The 23,286-nt window shown below is 37.3% G+C and overlaps 2 protein-coding genes across 2 annotated transcripts; one reads left to right on the forward strand and one right to left on the reverse strand.

Annotated features, from left to right (window-relative positions):
• Positions 1-3,772: 3,772 nt before the first annotated feature.
• LOC113679963 (serine/threonine-protein kinase Pink1, mitochondrial) lies at positions 3,773-11,886 on the reverse strand. Its single transcript, XM_027196947.2, has 14 exons — positions 11,660-11,886; positions 11,321-11,506; positions 10,664-10,747; positions 9,621-9,706; positions 9,118-9,243; positions 8,701-8,760; positions 8,046-8,106; positions 7,619-7,787; positions 7,193-7,490; positions 6,933-6,987; positions 6,627-6,738; positions 6,119-6,277; positions 5,230-5,299; positions 3,773-4,706 (listed from the first exon to the last, which is right to left on the reverse strand). The coding sequence occupies exons 1-14, from the start codon at positions 11,712-11,714 to the stop codon at positions 4,629-4,631; spliced, it is 1,599 nt and encodes a 532-aa protein (XP_027052748.2). The 5' UTR covers positions 11,715-11,886; the 3' UTR covers positions 3,773-4,628.
• On the forward strand, positions 11,861-22,499 carry LOC113679964 (U4/U6 small nuclear ribonucleoprotein Prp4). Its single transcript, XM_027196948.2, has 18 exons — positions 11,861-12,148; positions 13,833-13,912; positions 14,106-14,178; positions 14,475-14,537; positions 14,687-14,742; positions 15,156-15,241; positions 16,526-16,619; positions 16,699-16,793; positions 17,081-17,139; positions 17,506-17,629; positions 18,097-18,186; positions 18,305-18,362; positions 18,452-18,516; positions 19,143-19,250; positions 19,903-20,021; positions 20,317-20,357; positions 21,563-21,644; positions 21,992-22,499. The coding sequence occupies exons 1-18, from the start codon at positions 11,929-11,931 to the stop codon at positions 22,051-22,053; spliced, it is 1,575 nt and encodes a 524-aa protein (XP_027052749.2). The 5' UTR covers positions 11,861-11,928; the 3' UTR covers positions 22,054-22,499.
• The last annotated feature ends 787 nt before the right edge of the window (positions 22,500-23,286 follow it).

The following is a 23,286-nucleotide window of genomic DNA, read 5'->3' on the forward strand; positions in this document are numbered from 1 at the left end:
ATCATATTGACAAGTATCTTAAGCGTACTTTGTAAAGTGAGTTTTAATGGCTTGAACTGACTTTGTTTAAAAACCTTAATGACGGACTTTTCAATGAGCTTTCTCATTATTTCAAAAGCTTTCCTAAGCTGCGTTGTTTTCTAAACAAAGTTTTGTGATAAAAATGAACGACAAATTACGCGAACGGGATAAGTTATTTATTATTGTGTTTGCCTCATCAGTAACATGCATTTGCATAATTGCTCGCTTCACCTTTGGTTGACAATGAAGACAAAATACACTGCCTCATTATCTGGGCAGCCTGTCTTTGGCGAGAAAAGCAACGAATAGCGCCTAAGAAGGAAAACACAGGCTCAGATTAAACAACAACTTTCAAAAATGATTTTGAAAGCTTCGGGAGTGTTTTTGTCGCGCGAACAGAATGCAGGTGTCGCTGCCGATATAAAATTGGAAAAAAATCCATGTTTACCAACGGCTGCATTTGATTTAAATTATATCGGTCTATCGTGTGAGCTCGCTTTCTGGGTGAGTCGTGCATTCCCTTATGAAATAAGTCATAGCATAAGTATCAATAAGATATTGTTTCAGTGAGTTTTAGTATTTTAACGCCGGTTAAACACAATTCTACGTGAGGAGTTCCCAGTTCTTTGACAAATCAAGTCGTTAAAACATGCGTCATACGGATAACGTTAGACCTAAACAGCAGACACAAGTTATGCTTGCCTTGATTAAACACAGAGCTAAAGAGAAAACTTACATTGTTTGCTGGAGTAATAGAGGAGGAAAAAACAACGAGAGAGAAAAAAAGCATATTTGAGCTCACGGTAATTTGCAATTTCCTCCCAGTCTAATATCATCGGATTCTAACAAAGTATATCTTAGGTAACATTAATTAACACCTGAAAAATGATAAGAAACGGATAAAGCAACAAGTTCAGATATTAAACAAAATTTTCTGTTCCTGGTATAAGGATTTAATCGTTATCGGTACTAATAAAAGAATTCTTACACTTTGATTCAGTTTGATCTGGGCACGCAAAATGGCTAACACGACGGTCTTTAAAAACCCCCCCGTGTCGCTCTCTTTAGGACTAATTTATTTTTAATTAGAAGAGCAACGTCTAGTTTTTTTGAAACTCTAATTATGGCAAATGAGACAAGCGTCTCGCTGGCGACGTGATGGGTGGGTGTAAAAAAGAAAATAATTTTTTTGTAGACATCTAATTGCTTTTTTTTTCTTCAACGGATTTAGTCTAGAAAACTGTTTGCGTTTTCTGGTGTTTGGGTCTCCAGTTATATTTCATTAATATTCTTGGATCACCTTGAACGTATCATTTCAACAGAATTTTATCTGGACCTTCTTACGTTACAGTTTTCTCTATTTCCACTTTATTTATTATTCAGCATAGCACGGAGTTTTGTTGCTAACCTAGTTTTTTTTAGTAATAGGTATAAATCCGATGCTAATGATGCAAGAATGAAGTTTGACTGAGAAACACTTGACAACAAGATAAACAATGAAAAAAGTCTTAAAAACGCATTTCTAACCTTGCGATCAAAATATTTTTCTCGACCTGAATACAGGTGTTTCTTTTACACCGAGATATGCAATTTTCAAGTGGTTTGATTATCCGGTGAATTATCATACGAGATGCTCTGCCCGCAGCCGATTCAAAAGTTGTGAAAAGAGAAAACCGCGTCAATTAAATTTTGAAACGCCTTCGGTCATTCATATTAGAAGTGAGTTGAGTTCAGTTGATTTTCGATTGATTTATGCTCGAACAAATGTTTGGCTCGGTAGAGAGTTATAAACAACAGAAAAAATATTTAGATTTTTTGAATAAAATAAATAATGGACTAAACAGGGAAAGAAAACAAAAAAAAAACACAACTTTTCAAAGACGTGTTTTTCTTTTCAATAGAGAGATTTCTATTTTTAAAGGTAAATTACAAAAATGTCCTGAGTTTGACTTTGACCTTAGCACATATTGCGGTGTCTCTTTGTTGAACAAGATTATTTTTAACAAAGTATTTACGGTGCTTGTGTCCGTAAGTCAAACCATTAATGACTTTTATATTTTATAACTGAAACACTAGCTCGAGAACCGCGTTTAGAGGAAAGTGGACTAGACTCACCGCAGCATTTTGCAGAGTGAAACACAATCTGAAAAATGAGACAATAATTTTCCCTATGTCCGACCACTAGAAAACCTAATTCCAAATATTTAATTGCCGACCATTTTATCTGGCGTTAACTGTTTTTATCATTGTGGTTTTACGAAGTAAGAATGCGAAACACTTTGACAGCATTACATCGCTTCGATTGACGACTGCTCGCTAAAACGTTTCTATATTTATCGCAACCAGTAAATAGTGTTGCTTGATTTTAAGAAGGAAGCTGAAAGTTTTGTTCTTAGAAATATTGATTTAGACACAATATCGTGATGTGTGCACGTGGCAGTTATTACCACCTGGGTTTAGAAGACTCAGTTTCGCTCAGCCACTGGGAGTAATTTATATTAGAAATTTCTGGCAGTGTCTGTTAATCAAACGCTGACAAAATTTACTTCAGTTCCTTTATCACGATTTCTACAGTGCGTTTTAGGCCGCGATACACGCTAATAAAACATTTCTAAATGCTTATTCCAAGGCGTGAAAATATGAAAAAAAAAACTGGATCCTAATCTAAGACAAAAACAGATTTCCAGTCATCATCACCGAACCGCTCTGAAAACTAATTTCATCTGAGAATCCAAGTTTTTCGATCTACTTAGAACGTAAATGCGTCAACCTTTTATGTCTTGCGCCCGAAACAAAAGGTTCAAAATTGATTGCGAAATATCCATCCCTATTAATCCTTAGTGATATGGATAATTTACATATCATATTAAATAACTCACGTTTTCTCTCCTTCCAATATATCGGGTCGGTAGTTTGATAAATACCGCTGTATTTAGCGGTGACATATTCAATGAAGTATTTTCATTACCTGACAGCCGTCATTAGAACCCCATTGCGGTTTTCCTCACTCGCTATCCAGAAACAATTAGAGGCGGAGTCTGTTTGTTTGCAGTTATTCAAAGGCTTGTTTAATTTCAGTTTCTTTGTTGTTTAGCGATGCCTGGTCTTCAGGAAAGAGGATCAGGTGTTTGGAGATCGCATTTTCATCAAAGGAGGTGGATAAAAAAATTGAAACGTTTCCCTGTTTTCCAAGACTGTATTCCTAACCTCAGATTATGATAACAGACAAAATAAAAGTCGTGTTGATCTAGAGGGGCTAAATGTGCCTTTCATATACTGCAAAATGCCTCGGGCGACTACCAAAGAGAGATGCACTGAATAACCATTCTGACAAGTTAAAAAAAAGAGAGAGAGGAAAAAAGGAGAAACTCACGATTTTACAATGACGTGATAAAACCGATAAGAAAATAGCAAAACAGGAATGGCTCTCGTGACTTTCAGAGCCGGTATATCAACATGTCTCGAGGCGGTGATGGTGGTTAAAAAAATCCACCTGGTCCGGGATGCTTTAACATTCAGTTTTCCTTCAATGTTATCTATGTGGCAAACACTTCACTCCTGTGTGGCGACAAGGTGACCAATGCTTTGTGCACCGGGCCCCGCTCGAATCCAGACCTCTCTCTTGTGGAATCAGAGTGCTAAAAACATAGGGAAACTTGAGCAGGTAAAGAAAAGTTTTACCTTTCATTGCTAGGAGTTACACGGGATTTTTAAAATCATCAGTTAATTAAAGAGACAAAAACAAAAGAAATAGAAGTTAAGGAATTGAATTCAACAATAAAAAGCGATCTAACTAAAGATTGACCACAAATTCGAATCAACGAAACAATTAGTTTTTTGAGGGTACCATTAATAAATCACTCGCTGCCCTCATAGTGTAAAAAAACTAAAAGGCGAACTCAAAATGTACAACCGTTGGGTAAAACCCTCAGAATCGAATGTACCAAGGTACAAACAAACACTAATATAAAGTGTACTGGACCCGATTCAATTGCCAGAAGTAAAAAACATACCAATCAAAAGTTTCTTTACATTCAGTAGTCTACTTTTTGACAGGTTATTTGTATGTATCATTAGTTTCTTAACACTTGGTTGAATTTCAGTAGTAAAAGTTGATTAAGGGAAATTAACCACCGCAACGAATATAGCCCTTAGTTGGATTAAAGTGAAACACAGCAAGATGCATTTGAATTTCTACACTCAATGAAACAAAAAGAGCGTAACTTAAACAAGAGGGCCTCGTAGATAAATACAACAAGCCAGATCTTATTGGTCAGCGATCAGAGATAATGTTCTCTTTCGCAACTACAACTTTGAAATTGACAATTAAACAAATGTAACTAATTTAGTCTTTCTTCCAAACTGACGGAAATCTTGGGAGACAACTTGTAAGTGAGATAAATCCACTACGTGTTGTCAAAACACAAGTCACAAAAAATCTGTTTCAACTGCAAAAGAGAAATGTACGTTGGCGTGGCAATAAATCTGTTTCATGTCTCCAACATTTTTGCACTGTTCTTTTTTGATTCCAGTGATGCCTTTATGTAAGTCTATTGATAACTTCCACCCCAACTCAGAACGAGTCTAGCAACTACAAGTCCAGTCCATTAAACATCATTTGTCAGCAGTTCCAATGCATCTTTGATTTGGTTTGATGTAACACGGCACAGGAAGCGATACATGATCTGTTGAAGTAAACACAAATGATCAGTATGAACTGGCCACTCTTCAGTTGCTGCATATAAACAAAAATGTGATCAAATAACAAAAATGAGACATAAGACAAGATTTTTATAGAAAAAATATATAAGTAGCAAAATGGTTCCTTTTATGAACATGTGGCTACTTTTGAATTGAATGCTGACTGCTTCTGTCTATTTGCGATTAAGTAAATTTGGTTGTGGACTGACAAACGAACAACAAAAAAACACACAAGCAGGAACGTAATAAAAAACAACAGACACACAACAGTGACTGGACTATTGGATAAACTATGAGACATTTATGAAAGGACTCAGCCCTCAAGGGAATCTAGGACACAACTAGAGGAAATTCTACAGGGCACTATTTGCAAGTGTATTCTACAACTTGACTTACTCCTTCCTGAAAAGGTCAGACAGATACTATTATTGTGGTTTGTCATTGTTTACACTTTTTGAGTCGACAAACTTCCACAGGATTTCTAGCAAGTTGTGCCCAACAACTGACCTTATCTTCAAGAGTCCACACTCTTTGGAATTCAGACCCAAGCATTTCCAATGAAATGCAGAAAAGCCACCTGAAGAAAGAGGAAAAAAGAGAAGAGATGCTTTCATCTGTAAGAAAACATAACTTACTTCCACCTCACAAATCAACCCCAGGTTTTTGCTAAAAGATTGGTGGTAACTGAAAGTACCAAGGGCACATCAGAAATACATTTTCAAAAGGTAAATACTTAAAAAACAAAATTCTCCACATATCCAGGGTTTCCCTGTTCCCCAGCACAACTCTTAAAATGAGCAATAACAAAATTGGAAAAAAATAGAAAGAAATCCTGGCAGTATGTGTATTATGGAAAGTTAAGTGAATGGAAAAGAAGTGTGCGAACTCTTCACATGGTGTTGGGTTATTTTCTTTATCACTTTCTATTGACTTCTGCTACAGATTACACCCAGGAATGATGGATTCTCTAACTAGTTGCCAAAACCATTTATACTCCTTGTCAAGGTGGTGTCACTATGTTGAAATAGTTAAATCCCTTGAGCATAAGAGAGTACTATGATTTAAGCCTGTGCCTAATCTTGGACTGGTTGATTTAGTTTGTCCCATACTGCCACCCTAGGGGCTTGTTTTTTTAAAGACGATCATGGCCAGAAAGTTTACTCTCCTTATCTAGTGACAGCAGTTGTTAATTAAGTGTTTTGAGACCAGTCAAACTGCTAATACTTCCTTCTCGAAAACAACTTTGCTGAACTTGCAAACAACATGTTGTGGATCTAAACAAATTTTTGTAAAAGGCCTGGCTCATTTATTTTCCAAACCACCCCTATTCTGCACTGACCGATTCCTGAAACATGATATACTTTCCACTTAATTCTGGAGGATTACAAATGCTCACCAATTGATGTTTTCAACCTGCACATCTTCCCCCTGGTGCCACTCAGCTGGGGCCCTTAACACTAGGATTAACATAGTGATTGCTGTTTCTGCTGTTATCCTCTCTGCAGGGTCCCTTTTAAGGAGCAGTGACACTACTTTTCTCACACCTGGTTGGACTCTGTTTGGGGCAAAAAAGTGTTAATGTTCAGTGATAAAATATTGCACTATTGGCAACTTTTTGGCCATCTCTTGCAATCATGACTGGCTGGTTATAATTTTAAAAATGGTTTGTGAGTTGGGTGGGGCTTATCCAGGTTTCTGTAACATGAAGCAATTCATATAGTTTTTCAACCCCCTAGATGGATGCCTGCCAGTGTTCCCAGACAGTCTGCTGGTACTTATCCTCACCTCTTGGAAGAAACGATAGACTCTGAGAATAAACACAATAATATTGTCAGCGCTTAAGCCCATGACTGTTTTTGGTAAGAAAAAATTATTTTTCTGCAGAAAAGATGTATCTCACTTACTGGAAAAGAACAGGAAGGTCATCATCTTTGTAATTCCTGCTGTCCAACCCATCCCATCCAAATGGATTGACATTGCCAAAAAACTCATATGCAATAGCTCCTGCTGCCCATGCTGAAGAACAAGGAAGGGACACAAAATACATATCTTGCACATCACAAATCTTTTTAGCAACAAGTGAATACAGTTTTTGCAATAAAGATTAACATGAATGCATTACAGCAGTCACAGAGTGGATCTTGCAAACTGCACACAGTTTTATTTCATAGAGAAAAGAACCTTTGACAAGAAAAGCACTAAAAGCTTACCATCAGATTTAGTGAAATCAAGGACAGAATCCTTCCCAGGAACAGCTAATGCAATCTGGGAAAAAAGTTAAAGTGATGTAATATTTAGAAAATTTACAGGTATGGTAGTGTAATGAACTAAATTACAAGTCACTACAGCTGCTAAAAATACTGGAATTATGTTGTTTAATTCAACGTATATCACTCAGTACAGTGTACTGTTCAGCTCCAAATACATCTGATTAAACACCTTGATCACTGCACTGTCATTGATCATTTACCTCTGGGGCCATCAGAGTGAAATTGCCTCCACGATCAATCTCTGCTGTTTGGAAAGGGAGTACAAGCTCCCTTGATCTGTCTGCTAGACAGCAACCAAAGTCTGCTATCACCAACTGGGGGAATGAACTATTGGTGTCTTCACCCAAAAGCAAGTTGTCAGTTTTAAGGTCCCTGTGTGCCACTCCATGTCTTGTGAGATGCCTGATGCCTTCAAGGAGCTGCAGGAGAAGCAGTGAAGATACCTGCAGATCTGGCTTTGAATTTGATGCCAAATATTCTCTGACAGTTCTGTCATATCTGTCAAAAATAATACAAAATCAAAATCTTTACTTCATTGGGTTTAAAAGATGGGGATGTTTATCACAGCAGACAAAACATATAGAGTCTGATGTGGACATATTTTGTGAATACATGTAGTTTCAAACCTTGGCATGACTAAAAACATAGTGCGATTCCTAGCCAGTCCACCACTACTGCAAGGTAATGCAGCTGGGTAGCTAGTGGAAGCATCTGGTAGGACAGGGATGTCATCAGTAAAGTGATGCAGGATCGGTGAGATGTTTGGATGTGCTGAAAGCCTGGTGTAGGATAAACCTGTAAAATAAGATTTCTTTCTGTCACAGAGAGCACAGTAGGAGTTACAGGCAACCCAACCCACACATCTCTCCTTTTTGCGCTTCACCACTACTGTTGTGCCATTTATTATTACACTCATTTTTAATAACTGGGAGCCCAGAACAGGCTTTTGTCTCAATGGGTTCTAATTAAGTCTGTTCTGATTGGCTTTTAGCATTACTTTATTCTGATGTTATCAAAGTCTGCTCCAAAAACTTGCTATACAATAACATGTACCTGCTTGGGAGGCATTGCACTCATTTTTGGCACTAAGAACCTGATACTCTTTTGAAAATTCCTGTTAAAAAGGGAAATATTCATATTAATGATGCTTCATCAATTTAAGAATGGAAGTTGACAGATATGTGAGTACTATGAACCACCTTAGGAATGCAAAAAATAGACATGGGCAGCTGAAAATATCCAGTTGTCAAAAGGATTTTCATGGCTGGAAAAAAATATAAATCTTCAAATAGTTTCTGCTTCTTCATATAAGTTTTCAGTGAAATAAGATATTGTTTTGTATGTTTAAACTTCAGTTATTTTCTTATAGAAGTATCAAGATCATAAACACTCCATTTCTAGGACTGATCATGTGTTTGTTAAAAGCTTAGCTCCTCAGAGTATTTCTACTTTATATCTCAACCCTGTCAAGTAACCTACATTTCGTATAGGCTGAAATTTTGGCACAAAAGAGAGAGCCTAAATTTTAAACTTTTCAAGGGGAACATGCCCCTGGACCCAACAAGAGGTGCATCTGCCATGTGGCAAACAGGGCCTTCTGCCCAAAGTAACAGCCTGTTAAGTGCACATCTCCATCTGTACAAAGTTTTACCTTCATCCCTGCACCTAATATGTTATATGCTTATAAAAGAAAAAGATAAAAACTCACTCTTTTTAAAGAGCTGCTCTGAGAACTTGTTCCATAGTTAAATAACATCTTGATGGCATACTGTTTGATTAAGACAAAACATTTATTTATCAGAGTAATAATAATATTATTGTACAATAAATTACCTTTTCAAAATACCAGGAGTATTTTAATGCATCAGAGTTAAGAAACTATGGAAAATGATGTCACCAGTGGATTCCTACAGTATAACATGCAGTTCTTGGTAATGAATGTTGCCTACCATGCATAATGGGAGACTACTTGCTTAAAATTTCTAAGTATTAGAAAAAGTATAAGTTTTGTTTGGTTAATAGCAACCTTCTTGTAAACCTGTGAGTAAACCTTCAATCTAGGGGGGGGGGGGGTGGTTCTAAATTAATTGTCATACTAACACAAAAAATTTTATAAGACCCCAACCTCATGGCCCATGTATTCAGCTGAATAAACTGCAGAGTTTGAGGAACTTTGGCCAAGTCGTTCACCAACTTTGAAGTCCTTTAGTTTGAGCTGAGCAAGGGAAGGTTCCTCAAAATCTTTTTGAAGCTGTGAGAGGAAAAAAAAGGGTCATGGTACCAGGTATACTTTGATATCATTAAACCCTTGTGTAATTAGAAATGATTTCTGTTAAGGTTATTGTAATGTTCTAAGTAGGACATTAAGACCTATACAAGCGAAAAAAACTATGGGACATGAGACTGAACCAGCCATCTTGTTGTGAGAAGTGTGCTTTGATTCACAGTCAATCCTATGGTTTTGTTGTTCATCTGACTCCAAACAGCACAGTTACATTAAATCCTAACAGTCAGCAGTAATTAGTCCTTTCATCACAGATGCTAATTAATATGATTACACTACTTAGCTATTATGATTATACAGTCTACATGAACAAGATCACTTAACCGAAAGATAATTTATTGTACCTCTGCAAACATATTTTTAGTCAAAAGAGCTCTTTGGGCTGTCTGATGTAGTTTTTTATATGGTTCTTTTCTTTGTCCATCTTCACCTATTGAAAATACAATATCCAAGGGTAATGTTGATACAAAGTTCAAAAAAGACTAGCACATACGAACTTATACAAAATGAACCATTTGGTATCCGCCCCTTTCGCCCCCTATCGAGTTCGCCCCTTCGAGTTCACCCCTACCTTATACTGTGTTCGCCCCCACACTTTTCGAGTTCGACCCCATCAAGTCGAGTTCGCCCCTTGATTGAGTGATATCCAGATGAGTTGATTTGTAAGTTGATGAGTAAATTCTTCTGTCTTAATTTCATAAATAAAGCTAAACGGGTACAAGTCTAATAACTTAAGCAATGCTGTCACGATGAAAGCGTGGTTTGCATCTTCTCAAGTCTGGTTGTTACGATCAACACATTTCGTGTTTGTTAGATAAACCGTGTGGTTCTCTTTATCACAAGTTCAGTGTATACAGTTATTTCTGGTAACCCCAGATCCCATGCGGAGTATTTAGTTGATTCCATCAACCCAGTTCCCAAGCAGGTTCCATGCAATTGCCAAAATTCAAAATTTACCCAAGTAACTTACACATGACTGTGGAGGGATCATTATAAAAAAATTAAAAGTGTTTGGAATAAACATCCTTCTAAGGGTGAACTGTGATGTAAAGAGATCTGGCTCACATACTCAGCAAAACTTGAGGCTACCATTTACAAGTCTGTCATTGAGAAATCCTTTAGTGAGCAGAGTTGCAACAATTAAAAGAGTCATGTCCCAAAACTATTCAGCCTTGTCCTCCAAGGGATACTTTTTCCTCATTCTCTCACATTGCCTTGATAAAATTAGTAGGTTTTCTATAATTCACCTCCCCCCCCTTATTTTGCAAAGGTTTTGTTGTTAAAACAACATACACATATGTGAGTAACTGTACATATACGTCAAGCTGTGAAATCTTCCTCTTAAGAAGTAAATTTCAGGTTATTAAAAACTAAAAGAAAAACCTACTTGAAATTGCAACTGCAAACCCAAGGAAGGCAAACATAGGGGATTTGGGTCCACAACCTCTGAGCATGCGGGCAATTGCCATTCCTATATATATAACAAAAAATAAAAATTTCATTAATTATTCAGTTAGCAACCTCTTGCATATGTCAAATTAAGTCAGTTAATTATGTGGTGATCAATAAGAAAATTTCACAACATCTTTACATTATGCTACAAACAAATGACGAGGTTAAAGAAACATAATGGTAAGTCATCTGGATGTAATGTGAAAATCTCCTAAATTATTTAAAAGGAAAAATATAGAGGCCTGAACCTAGAATTATAAATCCAATGTTGGAATTAGACTAAAGGTTAATATAGAAATTTAGAGGAAGTATAAAGGATTAATGAAGATTAGTGGAATATTGGACATAATTCTTCCTGACTTGGACCTTGGTTAGAACAGATCTTATCTGAACTCAATTAAATTAAAAGAAAGATGACATGAACATTAGATAGCAAGAATTGAAGAGAACGTTCTGTTCATAAAAGCGACAGTTCATAACAATGCATGTACGTATTATTTTCACCACTAGCAGTGTGATTAACACTTGATCAACATTACGTATTAAAGATATGAACGTAAAGATCGCAAATATAAAAGGGCTTCAAACTTACGCCTTAGGGAGGCAGCTTGAGAGACTGATCCTACTCTGGAAGTAAAACCACTCCAAAGACCTCTTGCGAACACACCAACATTTTTCTTTGGAGCTCGTAGAATGAGTGCTGACTGGCCGTTAGCAACACTGCTAACTGCTGCGAATTCACCAGCACTGTTATAGCCTGATCTTGCTGCAACTTGTCCTAATCGTTTGAAAGCATTATGTCACATCAACAAACTTACAGGAAAAACGAATAACGAAAAGGAAACGAAATATAATGAAACTGAAAGGGTCGGAAACAACGTCATAACAAACAAAAAAATAACTAGTAGAAAGTAACGACAGAATGGTTTACCGATATCATGAATTTGCCTGAAAAGTGACCGGACCAAAACCCGAACAGCTGACATTGTAAACCAGTTTTTACGAGCGTTGCATCCTCCTGTGTATCGCGGAAACTACATTTTGAATCGAGACTCACAGGCCCAAATGATTTGTCAGCACATACCAAGGTTCAGGCGATAACAAGAAGGCTTGGCTACTAATTTGTTTAGCGCGGTCCCCAAGCCATTACCCCTCGTGCTGCAAATCAAAATTATGACAATTTGCTTGTGAAAACCAACCATGTCGGACGACGAAGATTTGGCCCCAGCGGTCAAAAAACAAAGGATTCACTTTGGAAGCCTTGAAACTGTAGAAAGAGAACGTCTGGTCACTGGATCGTCTAACGATAATGATGATGATAGAAAAGATGATGACGATCAAGAAGCCGAGGGTGAGGACAACGAAGTGTCCGCGGCTGTCTTAGCTGGAATTCGAGCGGGAAATATAAATATTTCCGAAGGTAAGCTGGTAATTATTATTCTGCAGCTTGTAAATAAGTCTAGTGTCTTACTTTTTCGACGATATTACCTCCTTAGAAATATAGTCGCCTGCTTTGTCGTCACGAGAACGTCTTTAGCTGTATATAGCGTGGAGTTGTCGTGGTTTTAAAATCACCGTGTAATATGGGCAGACTTTGACTTTATCACAGATTCTTACAGTATTAATGTGTGGCACTGAATAAGCACAGCATCGTACATATCAATATCTGTCATTGCTTTTGCTGCTATGGTCTCAAGATCACAAATTCCTACAGTATCACTCTCTTGCATCAAGAGAAACTTGTGACACAAATTATGGCATGTTCATCGCAGTTTTAACAGAGAATCCTGCTTATAAATATTTGTCATTGCTTACATGTATTTATGATAAAAATATTGGGCACTGTTGGGGAACTAGACATGTTTCATACTGCTCAACACCTGGCTAGGATCACTTAGTTGTGTGTTTGTTCATGTGCAAGGTCCTTCACTCTAGTGCTGCTTCCTTATCAATAACCGGTGACAAACTTGTTGATGCATTGACCTTTTCAACCCCTATTACTTCACTTTTATCTCTTTTGCTCTTGTTAGGTTAACCTATTTGCCCCCTCCCCCCCCCCTCCCAAACAATGTTGTATTGGGATTCCATGAACTTTTTTTAGCTACAGGCAACATTGAATAGGAAGGGGTGGTCTTGTTAATGATCAAGAGTGTGGTAGACACAGGAGTGTTGTTATACACATAAACAGGACTGTTTAAACATGATGTGTCAACTAATGTTGACACTGATTGTAGGAACATAAAAAGGTGGTGTCAGTTTTTTAGACAGATGCTAAAATACTTCAACTGGATTATTCCCTAGCACTACTGAAGCATCTTTAAGGATCATAGCATGTGTTCAAGTCACGCAAAGGTCTACAAACAGACTTCAGTGGCTTGGAAAGATTTAACCCCAACAAACTCTAGTTACTGTACCTTTTGATTGATACTCTTCATTGTGAGGACAAGTCCAAGACTGATAGCTTTGAAAACAACTTTTAGATCAATATGAACATACTACAAATGAGATTTCTAGAATCACTGCAAATGACAATAAGATTCTGTGGTTTTCTGGAAAAAGTGTGGAACCCATGTTTTTCCAAGGTACATGTGTGAATGTATTTTGATGGAGAAGGAATTCTGTTTTATGAGAGCAGTCACCTTCCATATATCTGGCTTTGCTTTGATTTCCAAAGCCGACACCAGGCATAGCCTTTGTTTGCTGATGGGTCTCATCTTTGCTTCATGGTTTTTCTCTGTGTTCCCGATTTTCCCCTCTCTATGAAAACCAACAATCCAAATAACCATCTGACTACTCTGTGGATTTGCTGCTGCTAAAATTAAATTTTGTTTATTCATTTAAATTTTGTTATTCAGTTGGAATAACAATTTCTTTATAAACTAGTCACCATATACATTTAAAACTAGATTGTCTATCTTTGCCATAAAGTGTCACTACTTGGATGAGTAAGGGCATGATTATGGCCCTGTATTTCTTTCTCTTTTCCAACTCAGACAAGATTTTGAAAAGGTGGAATTAACAGCTGGAATTTTTATCTTTCATTATTGATTATTTCTGCATTTAGTTTTAGATATTGCTTATATTTTTTCCACTTAATAAAACAGGAGAATACCTTGAGCTGTCAGAAGACCAGATCAGTGAGAGACATCAGGAACTTTTGGCAGAATTTGAGAGAAGAAAAAAGGTAACACTGTAGATTACATTACATCTCAGAAGATTCATTTGAGACCATAGACTTGGTTTGTGTTAAGTTTTAGAAAACGTAATAGACTCAGTTTCTCTCTGGTGGCTAGAAACACTTTTTTGTTAACTTGTTTAGAGTTAGAGTTCTTTATGATATGACATGGTAAAAAAGTTGTGATGGTGTTTTATTATAGGCACGGGCAATAACTGTACCAACAGATGATGCTTCAGTTAAGGCAAGACTCCGAGAAATTGGAGAACCAATAAGTAAGTTATTTTATCCCTTTTACCCCAAATAGTAATTAGCATCTATTTTTTTCTTTATCCCTGAACCACACATTAAACTGACAAGAATGAAGGAAATGATCACCAACAAAAGAAGATTGTTAAAAGCATTCTCTTTGTCAGCACCGCAGGAAATGTCTAGGAATTTTATGGAGAATATGCTTACTGATGTTACAGCTAGGTTGTAAAGGGTTAATATGGTGTGAATTCAGCATGCTTAAATAAGGATAAAACTTTAGGCCATCTTGTTGTTAATAATTTAATGTTTTTCTTTGCAGCTTTGTTTGGAGAAGGTCCTCCAGAGAGAAGAGACAGATTGAGAATCCTTTTGTCTGAACTTGGTAAGAATTAAGTAATTATTGTAAAATCTTGTTTATCTGAATGAAAGCATACTTGAATACATTGTGAACTGATGATTATCTGCATGCATGCTTAGATGCAATAAGGAGGATTTTGTTATGGTTTACATTGCAAAATGTTTTCTACACAGGTGAAGATGTATCCTTTGGAAATAAGGAAGTTGCAGAGAAGTCAAAACAGGAACCAGTAAGTATGCCTTTATGGAAAGGATTTTAAATTAATTGAATTGTAACTTCTTTGTTGCGGATTAAGTGCATTATTTTTTGAACAAATATTTGGTGTTAAAATGGTTGCCAGGAATAAAATTTGGTCACCAAAATAGACAAAAAATGTTGTCAAAGGACAGCTTGCCTGAGCTGTATTTCTTACTGGCTAAATCACACAGCTTGTTTTGGAGTAAGCAATATGGCTGGTAATGGTTTTGGAGATTCATGCAACATCTCAGAATTTAATACTTCAGAAACCTAAGTGAAAGAGGCCAGGTTTCATAGAAGAAGATGATGAAAACTGAATGAACTTTGAGAGTCTTAGGATATAAGCCATGTTATAGGTGTAATGAGAAATGTCTTCTGATTTCACATTACTTTTTTTTTTGTCAGGAAGTTCAGGAAGAAGTCTGGTACCATGAAGGAGATCCTGAACTCAAAATAGCTAGATTGTGGATGGCTAAATACTCTTTACCTCGGTAAGTCACTGTCACTGACCCATTGCAATTTGATTAGAATACGTAAATCAGGAAAAAACTTTTGAAGACTTATTTAAATGTGGATAGACAGTTTTTTTTTTGCAATATATAGGAACGATTTTTGGGCTGGTCAAGATGACAAAGAAATTCATGCTGTTAACCAATTTTCATGATTTCATTCTATGGTCCTTCTCTTGGTTTTTTCTAAACAATAAAGTTTGGTACCTCAGGGTTTAGTATCATGCCAAAAGACATGCAAATTTTCAATAACTTTTCAAGGTATGCACTGAGAAGTTGTTTGGTTGATGAATCATGGGTGGATAGTTTGAATGAGTCTGAACAGATAGTATACAATTTGACACTTGACCCCTATTATACATGGTGTTTTGATTGATTGAGGGTAGTAGACTTTCAAAATGAATGCCTGCAAAATTTTCCATTATCCCACATAATATCTTACTTGGTTTTCGTGACATCTTGCCAGCTCTAACATACACATTCAGATGCTCAGGACATAATATGTACTAATTGACTGAGTGGGAGGGCTGGATGGGAAAATATTTGGCTCGTGATTATGGCAAAACAACCAAATGTAGCAAGATCCATACTTTATGAATGAGAGTAAAATATTTTCCCATCTAGCCTGACCTAACTTAGTCAATAAGTATTTTATCATGAGGCTACTGAATAGGTTTTGGAAAATTCAAGAAGTTTGTTGTCATTTAAATGGGGTGGAGTAGACTGGTGTGCAAGGGAAAACCACATAAAAAGATTTTACAATAAAAACTATTCCTTTATTTTTTCAAGTCAGAACAAGAAAATCACAATTCATTGAAAAACGTGACTTGTTTTCTCAATTTTGTTACTCTTTTTTTTACATTAGAAGTAAACAAAGTGTCTTTCTCTCTCTTTTTTTGTAACAAAGCTTTGTAAGTGCACAAGGACGGCTTTTTCTGAACCAACTCAAGTCAAACTGTCATGTGATTATACTAATTCAGGACACTGAGTGTTGACACTGACCTTGGAGTAAATTTGTTTATCTTAAGATGGGGTTCATCTCACTAAACATAGGCCATTTTGTATTGACATGAATGTCATGATGTATTGTAGTTTAACATATGGGGTACCTTTATTTGTGTACTTCTTATGTTTCATCATTCTTATGTAGTTGCTCTGTCTGTCTGTCAGTCTTTTGGTCTGTGTACACATTTCTCACCTTGTAGTTGTCAAAAATCTAATTTACATAAATTTTTGGTTTACTGAGAATACGTCTTGGATTTGCAGGGCTTGTGAAAGATTAAAGCAAATGCGTATCAAGCAAGCTAGACCTGATCCAGAAAAGGCTGCCAAGACACAGGAGTTACATCGGAAGCTGCGGGTTTGTGTGCACAATATCTTGAAAGCAAGGAGGTGTTTAGTTTGGTTCTATTAAAAAAAGAAAACATTTTGTTTTGCAGGGTCTGAACAACTTTTGTAGTCAGATTGGTGATGATAGACCACTGTCTTACTGCCAGTTCTCCCCAGACTCATCCATGCTAGCCACTGCATCATGGTAGGGTTTGAGCAGACATACGTGTAATCCTATTTATAGTGAAAGCTCCATACTACACATAACCTTTTATAGGAAGATTTTATTTGCTTTTACATAACCATGGGAAGTATGAATCCCCAATAAGGTATTGAAAACCAGACCTTTTGATTTAATGGCCTGATATTCTTCCACTGAGCTACAGAAAGTTCAGTGGTGGGTATGGCCTAAAACTAGATTTGTATGTGGCAAGTATCCTGCATGTTATAGCAGACTAACACTATTTTTATTGTCCCTTTTTTGGTTGTTAGGAGTGGCTTGTGTAAGCTGTGGTCAGTTCCTGACTGTGAATCAATAGCAGTTTTGCGAGGTACCACTTGTATGATAAATGTTGTTATGTGTTTTGGTTACTTTCAAACTTTTAGTACCATAAATGGCCTTGAATCTGCAATTTCCAATAATTAATTGTTTTCTTTCCCATTTTCAAACACTGAAAGTTAACCTACAGTGCCATAGTTTTCTTTTCACATAAACTTTTATTTAAATAATTCTCTCCTAATACAATGTGGCTCAATTTTTGTCTATTTGGGCTGTGAATTGGGCAACAATTAATCATGAATTTTTTGGTACTCTTGCTCTTTTTCTCTCCATTGTTGATATTTTTTGGAAATTCTCCTTACTACCAGCAATTTTTTTTCTAAAAAATTGTGATGCTTTTGTTTATGCATGTTTGCAGGTCATAATGAGCGTGTTGGCTCCATTGTGTTCCATCCCCAAGCTACACTGTCATTGGATGAATCAGGACCTTGCATGGCATCCTGTGATGCAGATGGTGTTGTGCTTTTGTGGTCACTGAACATGTATGGAATCACACAGTAGATGATACTATCTAATGATTTTCTTTATCATCATCACTTGTCTTCCTGGCTCAGCAATCTAATTTGATGGTGTAGTCTGAGTGTTGGTAGTGAGAAGAACTGTTGTTGGTTGCAGTGACTGATGTTTTGACAACCTCATCAGAAGTCATCATCAGTGTGAATTCTAATCTTGCCAGAAGAAAAAGCCTTTAAGTCATTAGAGTGACAAGCAGCTAATTTCTCCCAACTGTATCACTGCTGAATCAAACATTAAGGTCATGAGAATACAAGAAATTTATCCCCAACTAAAGGAGCTTTTGATCGTTAAACAAATTCTCCTTGTCAGTACCATAGGAAATGTATACAAAACAGTGTGGAGAATATGCACAAGGATCTTAGGGTGTAAAGGGTTAATAGCGGAAGTGAAAAGGCTGATACTTACATGGTACCTTTTCCCATCATCTGTTTAGGGACACACCACTTGCAAACATTGAGGGACACGAGAAGCGTGTGTCCCATGTGGCTTACCATCCATCAGGACGCTTTCTTGCATCTTGTTGGTAAGCTGTGTTACCTTCTGTCAGTCCAGTAGTTCAATCCATGGTTTTTTGTTTTTTGACTGTCAGACAAATATAAGTCTGCTTTTCTTTTAATTCCTGGATGTTTGTGTTTGTGTAGTTTTGATCACTCCTGGAGGTTATGGGATTTGGAACAGCTAAAAGAGGTTCTCCATCAGGTATTCAAAACTACTCCATTTACTCCATTCCCAAGTGATTGATCTTTTGATAATGGTTATTTGATGGTTTGTGAATGTTTTTATTGTAGGAGGGTCACTCTAGAGAGGTGTACAGTATTGCATTTCAGGTTGATGGCTCACTTGCAGCCACATGGTATGGTTTATCATTACTTATCCAGTTGCTAGTTTATATTCACCAGAGATTTTGTCATGGTTGCCAAAGGGATGAGCAGAAGTCCTTGGGTCAGGAATTTTTGGTTGAGTTGGAAAATTTTAGGAATTTCAGGGATAACTGAGAGTATGACACCACAGTGTAAATGCTTTGGATGGGTGGAAGGCCTTTTCTTTTTTCATCATTTTTAGATGGACAATGTTTTTGGTTTAGTCCAATTTGTTTGGTTAAGGCGATATTACAAATGCTCTGTCGTGATTTATTGAAAAAAAAAATCAGTGGGTGGAAAGGAAGGATGTGTGAAGAGCTTAGGGGTTGCTCATGTATGTTACTTGTTTGGTCAGGGAAATTCTATTTTCATCAGGGAGTTTTGAATAGAGTTTCTGTGGCAACCATGTCATATTCAATGCCCGTTTTTCTCCAATGTAAAAAGTCTACTCCTGTGCTCTTTCAAACCATTTTTTGCTGTCAAAACAGTAAATAGGAGTTAAGTAACAATTATTTGTACAGAGGAGGCAATGTTGGATGGCATTAATGAAGTTCACTTAAATACCTTTTGTTGTGCGTACAGTTCGAGTCAAAATAGCTGCTTTCTGTTATATTTTCAGTGGCCTCGATGCGCGGGGCCTGGTATGGGACCTTAGAACAGGTCAGTGTATTATGGGATTGGATGGACATCTGAAAAAAGTGCTAGGAATAGACTTTGCACCTGACGGGTGAGTTACGCCTAAGAACACCCATCCATAGGGTGTCTACGCATGCGTGAAACTTAAACCAAAGAAATTATAACCAATCAAAACAAAGCAAAATATGCCAAACATATCAAATTATCATATGGCTAGCCCCGCGAGCTATTAAGATGAAGTTGATACTTTGTTCTGATTGGCTACCGAGTGTTGGTTCACGACTGCATCATGAAACATTTTTCTTGTTTATCGCCCAAAAAAGAAAGGTTTTTAGGACCAGCAGGCTCGCGAACACGTCTTTAGACAATCCAAATAAAGGAAACTGCGATGAATTTCGTGAATTCAGTGGCAATTGTTGTGTTTAATTTTCTTTTGCTTTAAGACCAAACGCGTTCGCGCGAGCAATCTGAACACATCGAGGGAAATGAAACTAATGTAAGAAAGTGACAGAAAGTAATGTAAGTGACAGAAAACCGTCATTTTGAGAGAGGTGCTGCTAGATGTAAATTAGACTTAAATCTGCTTATTTTAATATAACATACGAATGAAGAATTTATATCAACCATTTAAAAACGGTAACAAAGTAATGCGGATAAAATTGTATAAACTTGTGCGTGTACTTGGACTTTGAGGCCTTCTTGTATAAGGAATTTGAAGTTGTAAAATGGCCTCTTTGTATCAGATATCGTGTAGCTACTGGAAGTGAAGATCAGAAAATTATGATTTGGGACTTGAGGAAGAGGCAGTGCGTGTACACTATTCCTGCTCACACTAACCTTATATCACACGTCAAGTTTCAAGGTAAGCCATGTTATCTGCAATTAGTTTGAAAAATGCTTCATTCAGCATGAGTTTCGATTGGTTGTTATCCATGATCTATGATCTATTATACGATAAGCCGAATTATGTACGCTGTTCGAGTGGCTCTTACGATCTCTTGGAAGGCTGTAAATGACATGATCATCGGTTATTTTTTTTGCAATGTGTTCTTCACCAACCCCGTCACTTATGGCTCTTCTGTCTATTCATATTTCTTCAGGGACCACACTTTAGTTTGTCTATTGAGTTGTCTTAAATACTTTCTTTCATTTTGTAGAAGACTTTTTGGTCTCGGCATCCTACGACAAAACAGTAAAGGTAACTTAGTAAATGAATGTTGTTATGGTGCTCATTCTTGGGGCGTGGAGAGTTGATCAATAAAAATAGATTACTGTTTTCGTGAGTGTGTGGATGAAGTGGTAGCTGGAAAAAATGGCTTGCGAGGGAGAAGCTTTTAGTGTTTTTTATTTTTCCCAGCCTTTAGGTCTCGTGTCGCGAATAACGTAATGTTAATTCTTGTATAGCACAAGAATTACCTAGAGGGAGGATTACATATCTCGGTTGAGAGAAAGCGGTCTTAATCATTCATTTCTTTTCTCATCAGTACTTAAAGTTGTTTACCTAAGAATAGTTGTATTGTTTTAGCCTAGTTGACAAGGTTTTTTTCACAATTTTCAGTTCACACTGTTTAGTTTGCATTTATTCGCTTACACTGTCAAATTTACCTTGTGTGGTCTACACTGTTTCAGTTTACAATGGCCGTGTTTTCACTTGCGTTTTTTCAAGTTGCTTTGCGAACGACTACCAAAAATATCTTGAAATCAGCTGCTCTCCAACGCGCTTCACGTTAAGCTAGTCGCCAAACTCAAAATGCAATGGTCTTTGAGTTCAAGCCACCAAACCATGTAGCTTAAGCGAATTGGCAGTGGATTTTCGCCAATGAGGGGGAACTTGCGGTTTTTCCATCTGATGAAGCCGTCAAATCGGAAAGAGAGTACGCGTTCTATTTTAATGTCTCCCGCAAAATAAGTTGGACAATTATCTGTCTCGATCTCGGATGCTTTCGAAGTCCTTCTTCAAATGATCCACGTAAGCAGTTCAAGATAAGATTTCTTCCTTACGTCGTTAGAAATGCAAAGCATTCAGCCACAAGGGAACAACTTCTGTAAGCAAACTAATGTCAGGATTGTTAAGTGAGACATGCGGCGTCGTGAAAACATCACCATTGTTTAGTTTATAGGGGATATAGAAATATAGATTAAATATAGAAGGGGTAAGTTTCTAAAGAAACTGTGGTGCTGCATCTGTGGGGGGAAGGGGTACTGCATCTGTGGGGGGAGGGGAAAGGGGGAATCTAAAATCAGTTTTATCAACTGAGTTAATGATGTGAGTTGGTCGCTATTGAGTCTGAGTATCTGAAGTTGACGACTAACGCTCGAAATTTCAGCTATTGTTTAGTTTGCAGTGTTAAGTTTACAATTTTTAGTTTAACTGTTTTAGTTAAGTTCATATTTCATTTTCAGGTTTGGTCCCACCCTGGCTGGGCGCCTCTCAAGACCCTGACAGGTCATGAACAGAAAATAAGCTGTGTCGATGTTTCACCAGGTCTGTACTCTGTGAGATAGAGTGTCTGAACTGTTACAGTACTTGAAAAAAAAATTTTACGGGAGATTCTTTCAAAATGTTCGTTTGTTTTCGAGGGCAGGCCCTCATTCTTAGTGCTGTAGGACGCGCGTTTCTACGCCCTTGGGAAGAGTTGAGATGAGTCGGGGAGAAGTTTGCTGGGGGCCTGGCACTACTGATTAAGCACTAGTGATTGTCAGTGCAAGACTCCCTGTAAACTTATGGCCGACTTGTGTTGCTCAAGGGCTCATACTATGCTCGCAAACTATCGCACATTAGGCGCTGCAACTGTCTCTCTGTGTTCTTATAAAGTTGTTCCTTCATTTCAGATGGTCAGTACGTTGTGTCCAGCTCCTTCGATCGCACATTCAAGCTGTGGACGTCTGATTGATCTCCGACAGAGCGAATCTGATAGACCTTGTTAGTAATTCCAGTGAAAATTGTCAGATTATCCAAAAAGATATTGGTCCCAACTTATTCACATACATACGGTGACCCACAACTGTAACGGCAAAAGAAATAAGCTCGCGGCAAAAGAAATAGTCTCGCGGCTAAAGAAAGACTCACGGCAAAAGGAAGAACCTCTCGGCAAAAAGGAAAAGACTCACGGCAAAAGAAAAAACCTCACGGCAAAAAGAAAAGACTCACTCGAAAGAAATAACAAGGTGATTTCTCTAGCCGTGAGTTGTTAACTTTTGCTGTGAGGTTATTCTTTTTACAGTGAGTACATACATGTTACTAGTCCAAACCTCTGTACGGGATCACTGATACATAGCAAATGTCATTTGTATATATATACTTTAAAATTGCATCGATTAAAGTGTTTTTGAAATTTAACTCGGAGTTCTTGCGAAGGCTTTTATCCTTCTTGTCTTGTGAAAGTGTCCCGTTTTCCGTTCGTTTCGGCGTGCAGGGCTAGGTGTGTATTTGTTTGTTTATTGTTTTTTTGTTGACCAAACGACCCTGTGCGGAAGCGTCTTCTGCGATATAACCATTGTTCATACTGGTTAAACTCGCAGTATTAGCTCAACATCATCATCATATTAGCTCAAAATACTGCGTCTCTTATCTCCCAGTTGACAAGTTCTTTCATTTTTAAATAAAGCCCAAGACAAATATATGGCTTATGAATGGCAGACTATTTTTCATTAGTTTTCATTAAAGCGGCTGTTGTTTTTCCGCCAAGTCGATCATTGCCACAGAGTCGTCATTAAGAATCTTTGTAGGACACCGTGAAAAGATACCGACCCTTGATTGCCTCGGTCCATGTTTAACGTTTCCAAGTAGGCGGTTGACACAATTAAGTATTTTTATGTGACGAAGACGTAATGTTCTCACAGTATTCAGCCGATGTCTCACAAAAGCCCAGTTTTGGTAGTTTGCTATCAAATACACGATCCGAATTGTCACTGCAACAATTTCGGCGAGAAACCGCTTCATGTGTTATTCTTTAAAATCAATGACCCACGACCAAAAGATTTTAAAAAAAACTTTATTTTCTCTTACTACTAGTTAGTTTATTGCAAAAAGAAAGTTCTTTCGCAGAGATGACGATCTTTGCAAAATTTCTCCATGCCATGAGAATCAATTCAGCGGCACTACTTGTTGCAAATTGTTGTCTGGT

This window comes from Pocillopora damicornis, chromosome 4 (genome assembly GCF_964200805.1).
Source record: "Pocillopora damicornis chromosome 4, jaPocDami1.2, whole genome shotgun sequence".
Taxonomy (NCBI): domain Eukaryota; kingdom Metazoa; phylum Cnidaria; class Anthozoa; order Scleractinia; family Pocilloporidae; genus Pocillopora; species Pocillopora damicornis.